At 39.9% G+C, this 19,270-nt stretch overlaps 1 protein-coding gene across 8 annotated transcripts; it reads left to right on the forward strand.

Moving 5' to 3' along the window:
* Window positions 1-9,737: 9,737 nt before the first annotated feature.
* LOC119017540 (secretory carrier-associated membrane protein 5-like) lies at window positions 9,738-18,256 on the forward strand. Of its 8 annotated transcripts, none has more exons than XM_037094256.1 (8): window positions 9,738-9,912; window positions 10,122-10,266; window positions 10,340-10,399; window positions 12,054-12,173; window positions 13,515-13,671; window positions 15,225-15,326; window positions 16,196-16,313; window positions 16,636-18,256. In XM_037094256.1, exons 3-8 carry the CDS (start codon window positions 10,393-10,395, stop codon window positions 16,813-16,815), a joined length of 684 nt encoding a protein of 227 aa, XP_036950151.1. In that variant the 5' UTR covers window positions 9,738-9,912; window positions 10,122-10,266; window positions 10,340-10,392; the 3' UTR covers window positions 16,816-18,256. The 8 variants fall into 8 exon arrangements, with proteins under 8 accessions (XP_036950151.1, XP_036950152.1, XP_036950150.1 ...); XM_037094257.1 differs by having other exon boundaries at window positions 10,122-10,229; XM_037094255.1 differs by having other exon boundaries at window positions 10,125-10,266.
* Window positions 18,257-19,270: the final 1,014 nt, after the last annotated feature.

Here is a 19,270-nt window from a genome sequence, read left to right on the forward strand (position 1 = left end):
TGACGGAATGTTAATGCATGTCATAAACCTCCTGGACAGGGATTTCAATCTGGTGCGGCTCAGCTTTCCAAAGCTCAACCAATGTCACCTTCCTCTCCAGCACATTCTCCCCCCTTGTTCAAGTACCCCGATGCCCTTCTGCCACCATCCTACCTGACCTCCCCTCCTCTATCAGTACTCTCACTTCCCCCTAAACCACACAGCTCTTTTCCTTCTCTTTGGCAGTGTCAAACTAGAAAGATCCAAGTCTCAAGTCATCACTCCCACAAGGAGACTTGACCCTGCCTTTTGAACGGCTTCCATTGCTTTTCATTTCCTCCCAGTCCTGTACACCATTCCACCCTTGGGTCAATCTATTTCCCGTACTGCAACAACTCGTTTGTTCTTGTCACCCTGAATTCATCCTCCAAGGATCTGAGCGGATGTTGCAGCTTATGCCTATAGAGTGCAATATTTCTCATACCCACACGACATCTTCTGAGGTAAGAAATTGCTTTCCTCTACAGGGCCACAGCTGTTATGACTTGCACCTTGAACAACAGGAGTGGCCACAGCATTTGGGGCGTAATACCATGCTGGCACAGGCACGTTTTTAAACTTTCCTGGCTCTCCACTGCTATCGGCCAATTCTCCAAATCAATGCAGGTGTATTAGATAGGTGATGTACCCTTCAGGGTGCTGTCAAACACCTTGCCAAGGTTCTTTACTGGCTTTTCTGTGATTTGGGGAGTGGTAACACTTATGATGCTGAAGCAGAAAAGCATCATCGACCCTTCCTTTCTTAAGCTCGAGTGATCTAAACTTGGCTGGTTTGACACTCATCTCAGCCTACTCCATCAGCTCGTCTAGCCCCTGCAGTATCCACCTACAGTGCTGAATCTGCTGAGCAGATTTCATCTTGGGCTCTGTACCAGCTTGGACTGTATGGACACCATGCAAGTTGTAAAACTCAACATTGGAAATGAATCAGAACTGGATGCAAAAATTACGTCTTTGTGATACAATGCATATAATGATGTATCTGGTACTATGGGATTGATTTTATATCACTAAATGAGACCTAATTAGGGAGTCTTGAGCAAAACCAAATGATTGCAAGCTTTTCTGGAATCCTTTAAGTTAATTGCAGATTACGTGGTCTGTCTATTGATGACAGCACAGTTATTAGTTTCTTATCACCTTAGACAACACATACTATAAGCTAAGTAATCCTTTACAGTCACTGCTATAAGACATTGGAGGTGAAGCTCCATAAATCTAAGCAGCAGTGTCTAGTCTAGATGAGTGTATGGAACAGTGAATTGTAAATAAAACGTAGATTGATGATTTCATTATGAGATTCATTTGCGACTCTGCGGTGCATAGTTTTTAAAGTGTTCATGTGCCAGGATGATACATGTACCTTCACAAGTTGGCATTTTGTGTGCTAAATACGCAGCCAGAGGATCATTACAAATTCATATTAATTGAGTCGTTCCGCTTTTAGCCGTTATTTGAGATGTATTTATGAGTATGTGTTCTTTTGGCTAAAATAGCATTTCAGTGATTTACAACACCCACTTTCATTGCTGTCATCCTTACATCAGCGGGTCCCATTGTGTGAGAATCAGTGCTGGGTTATATGGAAATAAGCATGACTGTGTGGCAGTTTGTCAGCGTAACAATTACAGCCCAAATATGTTAATGGCGGTTAACTGCTGTTCTTTTATGCTGGCTCCATTATTATTTGGCCTATTAATTTGTGAATCTTTCCATTCCACAAGCATTTTAAAAGAGCAAGAACAATGATCTTGGTTTTTTTGCCATGTTGTGCCACTAAGCCTTATTTATTCCTGTCAGATGTAGAAGCTGTTGACAAATACTATATAATGTGATTTGTGAAAAGTCAGAAGAACCCTTATCGCACATGCGGCTTCAAAAGTAGAGGTTTGAGGAAGCAGTCCACAGGTGATAGCAGTTATAATGTGGTTGGAAATATAAAAACATATATATGTATAAATATATACAGTAAAATGTCACCTCCCTTCCTTCATGTCCTTGTCTCTTGGGCACAAGTTTTGAGTCTGTGAGATTTTTATATTTGAATATTGAGTACAGTAGCCTCTGTGGTGGCTGTCTTTCATCTTCCTCAAGGTCAGAGGCACACAGCTCCAGCAGACAGCAGAGCGTCTCCTGAATAGGTAAGAAAAACACCACAGACTGGCTGGCAGACAGAAAGAACAGTGCCCCCAGCTGGCGGTGCCGAGGAGTGACGGCATCATGCCCAGAGACACACACACACACACACACACACACACACACACACACACACACAAGCATGCATCATTCATGTCAGGGCCACAAAGGGGGCAACGGTGATCAGAATGCTGAACAATCTGAGCGCACAAAGAAAGACGTTTTCCACATTCTGAGAGAAAAATAGTCTTTTGCTGTAACCGTCTTCTGTCTGTTGTCTTCAGCCTGAGAACAAACAGACTCTTTCTGTTGCTGGAAAAAACAATAATCATACACCTGTGCTCCGTTTTCTAGCCAGGTTCAATCGACTACTGTGAAATGTTTAGTGAACAAACACAGTATGCTACGGTCCATGGTTCATGTTTGGATATGTAAATGAGCCTCGGTGTATGATTGCCTCGCCACAATGTTATTCCACCTCCTTCCGCTGGAGGGGTGCCCTCCACATGCTTGGTCTGGAGGAAAGCGTCTCCATAGAAACCACGACAACAGTGGCACACGGGGTAGGGGGCTGACTGGGCAAAGGGTTTTTTTTTTCCTCCCGGAGGACAATGACACCAGGGTGCACTGGCGCTGGGCCGCAATTGAGAGCATCAAGCAGGGATATTGAGTCTCGAACAACGGACACTAACTTTTACCTCATTTAAAGTGCATTTACACACCCAGCGATGAAGATAAATAAATGTATTCATGTACTCAATATGGAACAAGTGGACTGGAGTGTGTGTGTGTGTGTGTGTGTGTGTGCACGCGTGTGTGACACTGTGCGGAGCTGCGTGTAGTGTAATTCCTCCACATTCAACAACATTTGAGGTTTTATGAAATTCTGGCACAAACGCAACACTTGTAGAGGACACACTGATATCTCTGATATATTCAAAGTGATAACACAAATCTGTATAATGAACACACATTATTAACAAGCAATCATCTTTCTTTGCATTTTTAGTGTGCAATTATGCAATAGTTCATGCATAATTTGTCTGTTAGTGGCCAGTAGATGAAGCAGAAAAGAATTTAAATGATTTAAAGCAAATGTTATGCAATAACAAGAAAAAAAATAAAAGGCACTGTACGTCTCTGACTCTGATGTTCAATAAATGTTGATACTAAGATGTCAGGCCCATCTCTCACCCTTCATTTCCTCTCGTCTCCTCCAAGTCATCTCTCTTTTCCTCCTCCTCCCGCTCTCATTCTCTCACTGTCTCACCCGACACTTAATATCCTGCCTCCTATCTACATCCCATCCAGGATGATGACAAAGCGCGCAGCCGAGAGGACCCAAAAAAAGACTCATTGTGTTGCATCAATGCTGTGTTGTGAAAGCTCATGGGAGGGGTTTGGGTGGGGGGGGATATCTGACTTTCCCATTCTAATCTATGCAGAGTGAAGCACTGTCGATGAGCCGGAGAAGGAGGGAGGGAGGAGGTGGGCTCTGTTGTTATTACAGAACGGGACCATTACTCCGTGAAAGAAGCGGCCCTCATCCTAATTAGCTTTAAAAGTAGATTTTGAATCTGAATCTCGGTGGAAGATTGCGAGGCGTTGGAGAAAAGAACTCATGTCAATGGTCCTGTCAATGGTGGTCTTGTTTGCTTGAGAGATGAGAGAGGCAGAATGAGAGATGGGGTGAAGAAGAGGGACAAAGAGGAGTGATAGAGAGACCACTTAGAGCCAGCTCTACTGTAGATGTCGGTGTAAGGCCTGTGCCATGGTGGCCTTAGAACTAATTGTCAGAGGCTTGTCTAGACTAGAAGTCTTTCTGATGAATATTAATAGGGAGATGGAAGCGAGAGCAACAGTGTGATGTAAAGGAAGAGAGAAGGGCCAGACTGAGCAGCTCAGCATACCCAATGTCAGATAATAACAGCTGATAAAAAATGTTCTTAACCATAAGTTACATAATAATAATAATAATAATAATAATAATAATAATAATAATAATAATAATAATGATAATTTGTATAGAGCTCTACATACGATTCAAAAGCACTTTTGCCACAATTAAAAAAAAGACAATAAGCAAAGTTTTTATAGAATTTTTTAGACAAAATACAACAAAAGATAGCAAAATCCAGAAAACAAACAGTGAGAAATAATATAAAAGTGTATGGTAATCCATAGAGAAAATGTGCTTATATTATTTTTCTTTTTTTTTTGCAGGCGTCTCTCTGCCAGTTCGGACCACGACTGCTCAGACTTTTCATGGTACCTTCAGTGTGCTCGTCTCATAATTGGTCTCAGAGGCCAGTGCCAAGAATTCTGAACAGGATAAGCTTTTTTAGAAAAGATATGTGGTTGGTTGGATGGATCAAAGTTTCAAGCTCTGTTTTTTTTTATGCATGTAACACACCGGCTACCTATCACAACTCGGTTTTCTTTCTAACCTTCATTTGAATCACTTTCTCTCCCACCACTGTTCAGAACATTAAGGTGAGGAACAATACGTCTATCAGTGTGCAGGTGTATTGTTGAAGCGCTCGGTACCCATTGTAGCAGAGGACACCCACTGCTAATGCAGACGAGACATGTATTCAGTCAATTAATTCAGAACTCTACATTTCATGCAGACGGCCGTCAGATTACAAGATCTTTAGAGAACCGACAAGAATCAGACTGTTATATAAGTGAGATCAGTATTGCATTTGAAAAGGAAGTGAAGCCATTTATCAGAAACAACTCTCGATATGCATGGGAACATTTAATATAATGAAAGGACTGACTTAATTCTCTTATTATATCAGTCTTCATATCACACGAAACTCTGAAAGAAGCTCTGCTCTCTGCACACACTCATCACACACATTTTCACATTTCATTCATTGTTTAATCATTTTCTATTGATGATTACACCTGGGAAGAGTAATACACCATATATGTAACTGTTATTTTAACAGAAGACACTGAAATGTGAGAGTTCATGAGAGTTCAGTCAGACAGATGAACAATTCTGCCATTTTTTGATTTTGACTATGATGTCAATGTCATTACTTTCAAAGAAGATGAGTCGATCCACATCTTAAAACTGGAATTTGATTTGTCATTGTGAGGGAATTAGATTTCAGTTTCAACATAAAGAAAAAAAGTACATTATTAACAAAAGCAATTCAAGGATAAATGAATAATATAACAAAAAGTAAATAAATTATCTTTATTCTAAAAAGTTACTGTTCAGTTTGATGATCACATGAATGTAATCTGTTATTTTTTTTTCTTCCGATCAGATGACCTCGACAAAGTTGCTTAAACCACTTTTGCTGCGGCTCAGCTGCTGAGAGTCAAAAGAAGACCGTCGATGATTGAAAATTTAAACCGACACATTAAAGCAGTTTGTCCTGTCTTGTAACTTCAGTCGTGCCACTCTATTAACTTTAATTGCAAGAAAGTATTAGTGACAGAGAGGAAGGTTGCTGAGAGCCAATTACAATCCAAATTGCTTCTTCCTGCTCTTTGTGTCGGGGCACCTTGCAATTACAGTTGATTTCATCATTCAAGTCGGTGTATTAGCATGTGAATAACTTCATTAATTCTTATTTTTAGTGAAGTGGAGTAAATGATTGCTTCCTGTGAACAAAGTGAAACCTCTGTTTCAGGTCTAGACTATTGTGGACACGCATGGAATTCATAAAAATCTGCAGAAAACAACTCATACTCACAACTCATCTTCTTTGACATTAATATCAGTAAAATGAATGACTAATTTCTTTTTGTTATTGTGATGCACTTTCTGTTGCATTGGGTTAATCTATGACAAATGATCAATAACTCCCAGAGAAACGCTGTCTTTTGTTTTGTCCACCAGACTCGGCTAGAAAACCTTCACCATGGCACCATAGCTAGTGAACATTCTTGCTAAAGTTTGGTAGTACTGATAATCAATATGCCTCACCGCTGAGAAATGGTATGTGTTTTGCCCTGTATAGAACGGCTCTGGATCTTAAATACTTAACGACGGATCAAATCATGAGGTAAATATCATAAAGATCTCTGTGTTAGCAAAGTTGTGTTGATGCCAATGGACCTTGACACTGATGATTTAAAAGTCAGAGAACATTCTCTTCTTATAAGGCTTATTTGACACCGTAAATGCTATTCAGTCACAGAAAAAAGGGACCCAGACACAATACGCACAGAAGCAGGCAGGTTGAAAACAAGCTTTGAAAAGCGAGTTTTAATGAGCTGTCGTCCACAATCAAAAAGTGTGAGCGATAAAGATTGGATGACTAATAGATGTCAAATGAAAATGCAACTAATATAAGTGATGCAATAGCTGGAGACAAATCAGAAGCCACAGAGAACAAAGCAGGAACACAAGGGGACACTAGAGGAGTGTTGCCACAGTTACCTTGAAAAAGTAATCTGATTACTGATTACTCTTTTAAAAAGTAACTTAATTACTTTGCTGATCACTTGTTTTTAAAAGAAAACTAAGTTAGATTGCAAGTTACTTTATTAGTTACACCCTGCCGCCTCAACATAAAGATGAAAACCGGTTTTGCCGATACTCACTTTATTGGAAGTGCATTTTTAACAGTAACAGCAACAAAACAATGTATCTCCTGACAAGAAAGCACTGACACTTCAATACACAAAGGCTAATGAACAAATGATGCACTGGTTCACATGGACAAAATGTCGGGAAGACAGACAAACACAGGACGTGGAAAGCAAAAACATAAAAGGATAAAATCTACAAAATAAACCAGGAAATAACTAACCAAAAAATAAATATATAAATAAATAATAAATGATGAGAGTGAATATGTTACTGAGGCAATATGAATGTGTAATAAAACCAACCAATCACGTCCAGTGCGGTAATTGATAAATTAGGTGTTATTTTCATAGTGTAATTTTATTTCCATTCACATTTTAGTTTTTGTTTAGTTGTATGTACTGTGGGGTCTAAACATCTGCGATCATGTTGAAAGTCTCTGTTATTGACACTTAAAACTGGAAATAATAAGACAGTTAGCAGATTCTTTCACTGAGTGCAAGTGTCAGACGTCAGTTGCTAAGTTCTTTGAATACTGCGGCATAAGAATTTCCTCTGGCATTATTAAAGTTTAATCTCATCTTTATCTGAGCAAAGAGGAGCTTTTTCGGGGTCAAATCATAGCTAGAGTAAAGGTTTCTAGGTGGGCAGTGAATGGAGCTAAAACACTTTGCAGAAACTTGATCAACTGTATCTAAAGTATGACCACACAATCGGAGGATCAATACATGAAGCTTAGTTCCCTGAGAGACATAAAAGCACCTTCACCACTGATACAGACTCCAATCAGCAGTCGGTCTGTCAGGAGAAGGCTGTCCTGCAGTGTCCCACAGGACAAGCAGCAGTTTCTAAACCACTTTTCATGAGGTGAAACAAGGCCAAAGGCTTCAGATGGGCTAAGAAATACCAGAATGGCTTAGAAAATACCAGAATTTCACAGTGGATGATAAAAGAAGTTCTATATATTGATTAATTCATGTTTGAATTTTCTGAAGGTCAGAAATGAATGCACACATGAAGACGAACAGGAGGTAAAATGTGTGTGCTCAACCACACAGTGAATCGTGGTGGTGGAAAAATTCAAGCGTTTTGCTTCCTCTGAATTTGGACTCTTCCACAGAAAGGACTCCACTCTGAGGAGAGGTACCACTCCATTCTTCAGACACTTGATCCACACAGATGGATAAAACAGCAGGATAATGAGCCCAAACATGCCTCAAAACGTTGACGAAACTACTGGAAGACCAAAGAAAACCAAGGATTCCTGACCGTCGTTGACTTTCCTCCCCAGTCACCTGACCTCAACCCCGTTGGACACGCCCATAAAGACTGAGACAGTAACGCATTGTGCGACATCACAAGAAGTGTTGTTGGGAGAGTCATGCTGGGATAACATGAGTCAGCAGGTTTTACACAAACTTGTAGATTCCATGCAAGAAATGTTTTTCTTCCTTTTGCTCCAAGTGGTTTAGTTGATATTATCATTTGTACTGGGGGAAAAAAAAAATAGGATAGCATATCTTGAAGTATCTTGACTAATAGTACCAGACTTTTGGAACCCACTGTATCCTTATCACACCAGCCACAAAGTTTATCAGCTGTGAGACCCGCTGTACTCCACAGGACTCATCATGTGACTCCCCGATGTTGAATGAATCAGTGCAACTTCATTCAGCCTACAAACTAAATGGAAAAACATTGTCCTTCGTAGTTAGCCAAGCAAATGTATGCCAACAAGGGAGTTCCCTGCCAAGAAATAGTTTCCTGTGGCATCAACCAAGAAACACTTTTCCTATCAGAGCCTCTCACTGCAGTGAAACAGCGGCCCCTGCTGGAGAGCCAGAGTCACCTTCTTATTTAGTTCAGAAAGTAACTTAAGTCTTATCTAAGGTTTGGGCCATGGGTTTTGCTACTGATTTGAATATACACTCAGTGGAGACTTCATTTTAATTTGACTTTTAATCTCAATTTTATAATTGAGGTCATAGTGGGTGGTGGTGTTGTACTGGAGTTACACTGGGTGTTTTTTTTTCTAATAATCTGCCCCTCTGTCCCCAGAACAATGTTTAAAGCTGGAAAGGTGGCAGGGTCCGCCAAATATGAACAAAGTAAAATAGTGCAAAATTGTGTTGTCCTTCTAAAAATGTAATTTAGTTAAATGAATACCTCTCTGACAGTGTCATTGAGGACTAAAGTTATTATAGAGCACAAAGAAGAAACACTGGCTGTCCCGCTTACTTTTAATGGACACACATGGTATTGGTTGGCAGTCTATAAAAGTCAAAGGCACTCTGGTAATGATGAAAAATAAACTATTATTATTATTATTATTATTATTATTATTATTATTATTATTATTATTATTATTATTATTATTATTATTATTAGTTCATGGGAAAGCCTGTGTGTTTTGACACTGATGAGTCCTGCAGTGAAAAGGGGTGCTTAAAGTTAATAATATAATTCTCATAAAGCAGCAAGACAACTGCAAAAAATACAGAGAAGAAACAGAGATATACTAATGACCTATCACAGGAAACATGTAACTTCTAACCCTTTGTAAAGACAGAACAAATGGCCAGACAGTGTTTATATTAAATACATTGTAAAGAAAATGATTTACAAGCCTATGATCTGTATTTGGACCAGGGCAACCATTTATTTCTAATATTTCTGCTGTCCTCTAGTGAAACTTAGAATAAACTTGCCATATTTTATCTATTTCTACACTGCAGCCTTCATGCAGGTGCTGCTGCTGCTGACTAAACTACATAATAATAGCTTGTTACAGACTCCATCATGGTGTTGTGAGGCCCATCTGAGTGCAGTTGAACGCCACGCTGCTTGCCTCGGTCGGCGGGCCAGATTCAGCACCATGGACAGAGAAAGCTCAACGCTGATTGGCCAACAGTGCGACGTCAGGATTACAGTAATCCGCCTATTGGTTTTTATCAAAGTGACAGCTGAGTGGAGCACGCTGATTGGTCGAGAGTCAGGATAGTCGGGATTTACCGCTCCGGTCACTCTCGCAACAGAAGAAAGTAGGTTGTAATAACAGAGTATTAGTTTTCTTGGCAGATATCGACCTTGTGGAAGTATTTCTACTATCCGACACGTTTCTGACGCTTTCCTAGTGAAGACAGAGGACTGTAAAACTGAGAGGCGGCTGCTCTCCGGAGGAGGTAAGAAGATTATGTTTCCTACGGAAGCCGTAATTCCTGTGCATGATAACCAGCTCTCTGTGAAAATGTCCAACTGTCACCAGCTGTACCGACAGGTAATGCTAGCTTGTTTTAGCTAGCGGAGTGTGGTGCTGCGAGCGTGTGTATGTGTGTCAGTGTGTAGTGGCTTCAGTGAAACCGGAAGGATTCAATGGTTCAAATCTTCTCAGCAGCACTGAGTCGGTGTCGGGAGAGCTCACACGTTAAATCCCCCGGCAGAGTGTGTCGACGCTCAGCTTACCGTTAAACTGTTTCTTCCTATGGAGTATGTCCTCCAGGTGATGGTCCAGTAACACCTGTGGCCTGTACACACAAGTAATTACAAACCACTATATATATATATATATAGAGAGAGAGTCCTAACATCTAGTTTTCATTTATCCAACAGGTTCAAGAGACTGAAGAAGGAAATCTAAATAACAAGCTCCACACTTCATCCACATGGCAGGTGAGTGATAATGAAGCACTGTTAATAATAACCTGTTTGTATCTCAGTGTTCAGTACTACATGAATAGGGCTGCAATGAATGTGGGGCAGGAGGCTGTGGCTCAGGGGTAGAGCCAGCGTCTTGTTATCGGAAGGTCGCTGGTTTGATTCCCCTGGTCTGCATGTCGAAGTGTCCCCGATACAAGATACTGAACCCCAACCTGCTCCTGACGTTCTGGTTGGCACCCAGCATGGCAGCCACCACCATCAGTGTATGAACATATGTATGAATTACTGTAAGTTGTTTTGGAAAAAAGCATCTGTTAAAATGTTGTAAATGTAATCGCAAAATAATTGAAATTGCAATATGACAAAGTACAATCTCCGAAATTACATTTATGTAGTGCTGCAGAGATGTGTTGGCCTACAAAGCTTGTTCTCCAGATTTAGAAAGGACATGTTTGTTTGGCAGAGGAGAAATTCCACATCATCATGATTTTACTTTTTATTTTTGTCATCCATAATAATCTTGAATGATAACGCCATTACTATATCTGTCAAAATAATTGCAATATCACTTTTTGACCATATCGTGCAGCTCTATGTGTTTATAGGCTCTCTTCAGTGTGGGAGCTCACGATTTATGGAGACTTGGGTTATGCTAGAAGAGCTGTATGGAGCCTTTTTTTTTATCTTCATCCTCATATACTTAAGTTGTTTAGAAGAATTCTGCAATGCAGATGTGCTCCAGAAATGTTTTGTGGACTATGAAACATCACACGTCTTTCCATCGGCATGAGATTTAGTGGATAATGACAAATTGTACTTTTTAGATGAATTTATCCTTTAAGTTAAGTCCAAAGTCAGGTAATATGTAAACACATTTACATTTACATTTAGGGCATTAAGCAGACGCTTGGGAGGGAGTCGTGCTATGTGGGGTCGAGGTGAAGTCTTCCGAGTCTTTTGCGGAAGATGGAGAGTGATTCCGCTGTCCTGGCATTGGTCGGGAGTTTGATCCACCACTGAGGTGCCAAAACAGAGACGGGTCGTGACTTCACTGAGCGGGTCACCAGTCACCGGTCCTACCTGCAGAATCTGGTCTCTGTTAAAGACATGGTGTCAGTACCTGTCCAGTAGAGTAACAAAATAATTGGCCAATTTCTTAACCTGTTCAAAAGTGATGAAAATAAATTATGTTTTTTAAATAATTATTCTATTATAATAAATATTAAGAAGAAAAACATTTATAAAAAATTATTTAGTTGTTTATTTCTTCTCACTCCAAACATTATTCCTTCCCCATACTTTTAAACAACAGACTTTTAAACAATGAAATAATAATGGCCAAACAAAAGAAAAAAGTAAACTGTGAAAAAAAAAAGTTTTAACTTTCAAGTCCAAGTTGAGTCTCAAGTCATTTATTTTCTGTCAAGTAAAGTTGCAAGTCTCTCTGATTGTATCTCTATATCTAAGCAGATGTACTATTTTCTGTCTTAGATTCTGATTAGATTTTGTTCTGCATCTGTGATTTTTCATATCCGTAAAAGCAATGAGATGTATCCATTTAATTCCCAATGACTGCTTCATTGTTGTGTATATGACAAAAAAGTACTTGCAACTTAAAGACCTGAAGACAAATGCAGTCTAACTGTTGTGTAACTCTTTGTCTCAGAGCCCAACTTCCCCCCGTTGCCGGGATTCATCCCACTCAAGCCCTGCTTCTACCAGGACTTTGAGGAGATCCCTGAACAGCATCGCGGCATGTGCAAGAAAATGTACCACCTGTGGATGTGTAAGTGCTTCAAAGTGATATTATGAGAGTGGAATGTTACATTATCCTTGCATCAGGCCACAGTATAAACTTCAGTTTCAGCTATGAAACTTGATGCTGACTTACTCTGCAGAGACTGCCAGACTCTCCAATAAAACAACAGAAGCCTTGAAAAGAGAAAGAAAATCATCAGAAGTTTCCTGGAGGTCCCATAAACTTCTGTTGTTAACTCATGATAAGAAGTATGTAACAGAAGGGCAATGGTTTACAAGGGTCCCTTTGGTCCAAAAAGAGTTTTTTATTGGCTGTTATCCTGACTGGTTTATTTGCTGATGACTCATAGCACTGACCAGATGGCCTTGGTTTGAGCCGGGCAGTTAACATTGAAATTGTGTTAAACAATTTTTGCCAGAAGCACTTTCATCAAAGTTTATGACACCATAAACAAGCAGTACAATGATGTTTGTGATATTACTCCAGTCTGGAAGCTCCCAGCCCGTCCATGAAGGCATGTTAGGAACAGCACTGAGGGATAGGGCAATACGCCAATTAACCAAAGGGTAATGTGAAAATAACTAAAACAAAGGTGAAGCTGGGGTGTGGATGCAGGTGCCGCAACTGATTCTGACTCTCATTTCATCTAAACACTTTTCTTTCCACAGGCGTGTTCTTTTCTGCCAAACGATAACCATAAGCAGGTATTCAAAGTCCCAGTCTGCTCTCGGTTGTGCTGTTACTTCTTTCCCTCTGTAGCAATTTTCTGCATCACTTTTTCTTTCATTTGGCTTTGCCATTTGCCATATGCTACAATGTGCTGGTATGGCACAAACTGTGCTTTCTATACCACTGAATCTGTAGATACATTTATGTATTTATTTCATTGCATGTGTGAAAATCATTTGAAGCCAATGTTTGTTCTGCCGTGTATTTAAGAACCCGACTGTGTTCCTCAATAGCCGTCATGTTGCAGCTGTGTTTGGCCTCATAATTCTCTTGTAAAGCACTCTGCATTTTCTCTCTAGACCGACATTTGAAGCCGATTGGCCTTCTCTGCTAGTTTAGAGAAGAAAGATGCGACTGAAGCACAGTGCTCCAATTAGAACTAAGTGCAACTTAAGCGGGGAGTACTGTAGCCTCATAACATCACTGAGAATTAGAAAAAGATACCCCGGAAAGGCTATTCAGGGATCACCAGCCATCTTGTGAGTCAAGCACCGCAATTTCATATTTCACATTATGTTAATGTGGCTGCTTTCATATCCATTTTCAGATCTCTTTTCTTCCTGTGCATGTCTGTGTACCCCACTAGAAATTCTTTTCTGCAACTATACCTGAACGGCAGTATGTCTGTTTTGCTCTCAGTGAACAGTGCTACTCTCGCGGTGAATCTCATTGGCTGCTTTGCCTGGATGTTTGGTGGAGGTGGCGTGACCAACTTTGGACTGGCTATCATCTGGCTCATCATGTTCACTCCCTGCTCTTACGTCTGTTGGTTCAGGGCCGTCTACAAGGCCTTCAAGTAAGTCGGACAATTCAAATATTGCTTTGTCATCACCTCATTGTACAGTGGGGTTTTGTGTTGCTGCACTGTGCTGGCACAGTTGTTGCAGCGGTTGAAAGTATAAAGCATCACAGTAATTACGTCGAAAATTATACCATCATATCTACTGACACAGCCAGTGTGGATATGCCTTTAGCCTCTCAATTATGTTTCTTAGGTTTGGCCTCATTTCTTAATATCTCCACACACTAAAAATGTGTTCAAGTTTGAGTTAGATTTGGCAGAGCAGAGACCTACTACAGATTACAAGACACTTCTCTCCTCTCATTGCTGTCTTTCCACACAGGAAATTGTTGTATCAGGGCTCCAAGGTACGACTATTGTGGTGGCACATGCACCCAAAAATCTGTAAAGTGCAACTAAACTTTAAGGCACAAGGAAGCAGTTCTTAAACTTAAACTTCTTAAAATACATAGAGAACATTTTCTGTTTACCTCATTTACATAATGTGTTAAGAAATTGAATTAAAATGTATTATTGGGCATATCCATGATGTGCTGGTGCAACTAAATGAAAAACTTGGGCAAACTAAAAGTTTGTTTGGAGCCGTGAAGAATGTAATAGAGAAGCTTTAAGCATTACCTGTTTTGTCAAGCCTCTGGGCCCTGTCATACAGATGCACAAGTTCCCTTTACCGTCTGTGTGCAACATGCAAAGCCTTCCTGGTAGAGAGGTTTTCTTCCAGCACAGTCGATGATGCACAGATGCAAAATGTGGGACGTTGCCCTTCACTCTGGTGAAGATCAGGGTATCAGCTCGTAGAAGCACATAACAGCTCCTTGGAGGAGAAAGGAGTCATTACCGACAGAGGGGAAAGTAGGAGTAGCACAGAGCCGTGGAGGGAGAATGCTAGTTCTGCCGTCTGTCTCATCGTTATCAGAGTGCAGCAGCAGGGGAGGATGCTGACACAGTTTGGCCACTCCTTGACACCCAGACTGACAAATTAACGCCAGTGTGGACTGACCACAGAACCGCGGCAGGGTGAGAAACCCGCAGTCTAGCACAGTCCTCTGAATTGACCATCCATGGGCGTGTTAACATCCCTACAGAGAGGCAGATGTGGGAGAAGTTGTGTCATTGTTTGAAAGGCATGTGATGAAATAGTTTCATCATGATTGGCTGCGGATCAACTTCGAAATTTTAAGCACTTGGATTCCTGAACATAAGTGGTGTAGCATGGGAATGACCTATTTAAATTCATAGATGACATGAATAACATTACACGAGATCCATCCGTTATCTTTAACGGCTTATCCTTCGGAGGGTTGTGAGGGGCTGGAGCCGATCCAAGCTGACATTGCGTACACGTGTTCATCAGAGGGCTGACACAAAGTCACGCTCACATTCATACTTAAGGACAATTTAGAGTCAGCCTGCATGTCTTTGGACTGTGGGAGGGAAGCAGAGAAAACCCACTTAGACACTGGGAGAACATGCAAACTCCACGCAGAAAGGAGTATGCATTCTGTTTGCGTTTGTAAATATTTCTGTATCTTTTCCTTTTTCTTCAGGAGTGACAGCTCCTTCAACTTCATGCAGTTCTTTTTTGTCTTCATGGCACAAGTTGGCATCAGCATCATCCAGTGCATCGGCATCCCTGGATGGGGAGTTTGGTAAGAGTCATAGATAAATGGATAGCGCATGGAAAATATTTACTTGGAGTATTTTTTTAAATGACTTACAATTTACTTGCAATTTTCAGAACAGAAGTCTTAGAATCAGATCTTTTTGCATGTTTGTCGATCTTTCATATAAAGGATTTCATTTTATGTTGAGCCCTTGAAATTTGTTCAAACAAAGAGACTACTGCCTACTTTGAAATAAATGTAGTAACGTTAGGTAAAAAATACATTCTCAAGTAAGTGTAAGGCACAGAGTCACTACTCAGTCTGTGCTGCAGCTCAAGTACCAGTCATAACTAAAGTTCACAGATAATTCTACCAGCATTCATAGGCTTTACTAATTATTCCTTATGCAAGAAAAGCTAACATTAACAATCAAAAGTTGTTTTAATAAGACTACAAAATGTGCATTTGAATGAAACATTTCAGTGTGGGACAGTGTTCTTTAAAGACCTTGTTCTCTTTTTTCATTAACATGACAGTGATGGAACATCAGAAATTGCCCTCATATAACTTTAATGATGGTCCTGTTATTAGATCTTGAGAGGCTGTTAAAGAGATCCTCAAAATGTCACCGGACTCAGCCTGATGATCAGAAATTAATATTATGACAGCCTCCATAAAGTTTATAAATGTCACCATGTGCAATCGGATATCCCCATGTATGAGCTATAAAACTTTTAAACTTTATATTGCAGCACTTAAAGTCCATGGAAATTACTGGCATTTAACATCCAGATGTCCAGTGGGAGTATCATGACGAGGATGACACATAATCTGATAACAGACAGTTATAGTTCATGTTGCGATTGTCATCTGAAAATGATCCGTTTTATGATGGAATTTTGTGTCTTTTTCAGTGGTTGGTTGGCTACCATGTCCTTCTTCAGCTACAATATTTTCATTGCGCTGATCATGTTGGTCCCTACAATCATGTTCACAGCAGTGGCCTCACTGTCCTTCATTGCCCTCACCAGGGTAAGACTGTAACTTTTATTTTCCTTACAAAGGCACAGGGAAATCAATTTGAATCAATTTGCTGTTATTGCCTTCCATGCTTAGCCAGAGGTTCCAGATTATCTGTTTTATCATGGTAGAAAATAATGTCACAGGCTTTTGCAGGCCAGAATTTGAGATTGATTTATCTTTTTTTTTTCTCTTATGTCAACAAAGCAGTAGTGTTTAAAATAATAACAGTGTACCTTAAACAGTATTCCCTAAACTTAGAGAATACAGCTCCATAAACTAAAACCATTTAAAGGGTTGTTGGTAACAACTTGTCAAAACACTTTGTCTGCAGATCCATAACTACTACCGTGGCAGTGGGGCCAGCATGTCCAAAGCTCAGGAGGAATGGACCACAGGAGCCTGGAAGAACCCTCACGTCCAGCAGGCAGCACAGCAGGCTGCCATGGGTGCAGCAGCTGGAGCCATGCAGGATCAGTACTCCAGCCCACAATATAATGATAACCAGGTGTAGCCTCTTTAAGACAGAGGTGTCAACAGTCATGGCATGACAGTTACGCCAGGGTTAGGCAACAGGGTTAGGAAGATCAGACCATTTCCCACAATATCATGGATTGTTAAGTTACACAATGTAGCAGAAATGACGCACTATTTTGACATGCTCAGGTTTTTACATTTTCATGAAATCATTGATTTGGAAGCAGAATTGTCAGTGATTTCAGACAATTTCATTATTTGGCTAATATGTCTGAAAATCTGGGGGAAACTGGTTTTGCCTTTCTGTATTAAAGGTGCATTGTGTAGGATTTAGGGAGCGTCAATTGGCAAAAATTTAAGGTAATATTCATAATTATGTTTTGTGTGATCCGCTAAAAACATAAGAAACATTTATATTTTCTTTTGTTTTCTTTACCTTAGTGTGAGCCTCTTATACGGGGTCCATGATGTTGTACTGCCATGTTTCTACAGCAGCCCAGTTGCACCCTGCACCCAAACTGCTAGATGTCACTACATCCTGCACATTGGACCTTTAAAGGGCAGGCTGATTATTTGTAGTGTTTTATATTATTTCATATGTTGTTTTTGGTTTTCTGTTTGGGTGGTTGAAATGAAACTAGTTCTGAACGTTTATTACTTTAGTGGCTCTATGGGAGCTGTGTTTACTGTACTCTTTGTGTCGACCAGCAGTTGTAGCAATTTTTAGTCTGAAAAATACAAGCATTTATGTACAGTAACTAAAAGCAACATTATGTAGAGACAAAACATGTAACATTGTGATCCTACCTTCTCACTGAAGTTAAACATTTTACACAAGTCAGCAATTTACATAATGTTGCTTAAAGTTGTGATGTAGATTCAGTTATTATAAGTATTATTTAACTTATGCACCAGTGCACTATGAGAATGATGAATTGGTTAGGTTGTAAAGTTTTTCTTGTCTTTTAAATTGATGAAGTTAAACCAAAGATCAGATGTAGTTTTGTAACTTTCTTTGAAATAATGCTGCTCTACTCGACCTCAGCTAAATGTCATCATATTTCTATGCAGTTTGTCAATGATTGCACTGTGAAATGATCGAATGCTGCTCTGTTGAAAGGGAGTCTGCCTGTCTTACAATAACAGTGTTACTGCAAGTGTTCAGCTGGATTTGAATAGAAACAGGACATTTAAACTTACTTGACACTAACTCTTTGATGGTGACTCGTCCACCTGACACTGAAAACATCACAGAACTATTAAATCAGTGTTAATGGTTCTATGTAAATACAAGTGAATATGCGACCCATGTGATGTAGTCACCTCTCGTTCATTAGACATGTGGGGGTTTTGTACTTAATGTCACTTTAGTTGATGTCAAATGCACTGTGTTTAAAAGATGGCTTCTCTCGTGCTGTGTGGCTGTCTGACCACAGGGAGGCACTGATGGTTTTAGTATGAAATAAAAAGCTCCATCATGTAAAGATTACCTTCATTCATCCTTCACAGATCACAGTCTGTATTTATGGTAGTCCCTTCTATTTTCTGCTTCTCTCTTTTCCTCCATCTCTCTTTCTTTGTGCAAAGAATATTCTCCCTCCCCATCACTCTGCACGAGGACTATGGAAATCAACATAATGTCACTGAAACACATGTCAAATGCTGTGTTATTTTGTGACACGTGTGCTCTGTTTTATTGGTGATGTTCATGACATTGACAGGTACCGCGTGGTCATTTGAATTGGTCGCCTGTTGGCAGCTAAGCGGCTCCACCTGGAGCAAGCAGGGAGTGAAACAAACCTTGCTCAAGGACAGTTGGTAATGAATGGCAGATCATGGCTCACCCTCTCCTCCCACCAAGCTGGGATTTTATTGGAGTTTCTCTCTGACCTCTGGCATAACCACTGTTTATTTCTGATCCTATATTGAGTGAGGAATAGTTTTATTAAAAGATAACAATATGGTAGATATATATAATGTATATTATATTTATTGAGGGAAGAAAAGCAAACAATCTCTGCATTTTCTTAAATTTACCATTTTCTCCAAAATGTTTAGTCTTGTTTAATTGTTTTCCTTAATCAAACTATATATATTTATCTAACAGGGTCCTGTTCACACATTTAAGCCACTTTATAGTTACCACATTTGAATGAAATGAAAGATTTAAGTGTGTTAGAAATAAAATCTTGACGAGCTGCTGAATTAATTTCCACATATCGCAAAAAGTTTGCTGTATTATTCTTCTGCAGTTATCCAGGACGGTTGCTCTGCACAGAGCCTCTTAGTTCTGTGAACATTTTGTTATGTTTGCCCCATTTAATCAAGACATTGTACTCAATCATTAAAATGCGATTTTAAATTGTTTCCAATACATTACACACTGCAAATGGTACTGCAGCCACATTTAAACACTGTTAAAATGTGGAATAAGAAATAGGAGGCACATTCTTTGCCTTCAGGTGGTAGTATTGGTTCTCTATGGCCGTCCA

The sequence above is a fragment of the Acanthopagrus latus genome, chromosome 4 (genome assembly GCF_904848185.1).
Source record: "Acanthopagrus latus isolate v.2019 chromosome 4, fAcaLat1.1, whole genome shotgun sequence".
Classification (NCBI taxonomy): domain Eukaryota; kingdom Metazoa; phylum Chordata; class Actinopteri; order Spariformes; family Sparidae; genus Acanthopagrus; species Acanthopagrus latus.

What these genes read in the sequence shown, in the direction of transcription:
- LOC119017540 (XM_037094256.1), top strand. An exon ending in AATGTACCACCTGTGGATGT is followed by an intron (nt 12,174 to 13,514) that starts GTAAGTGCTTCA and finishes TTTTGCTCTCAG; the next exon opens with TGAACAGTGCTACTCTCGCG. An exon ending in ATCCCTGGATGGGGAGTTTG is followed by an intron (nt 15,327 to 16,195) that starts GTAAGAGTCATA and finishes TGTCTTTTTCAG; the next exon opens with TGGTTGGTTGGCTACCATGT.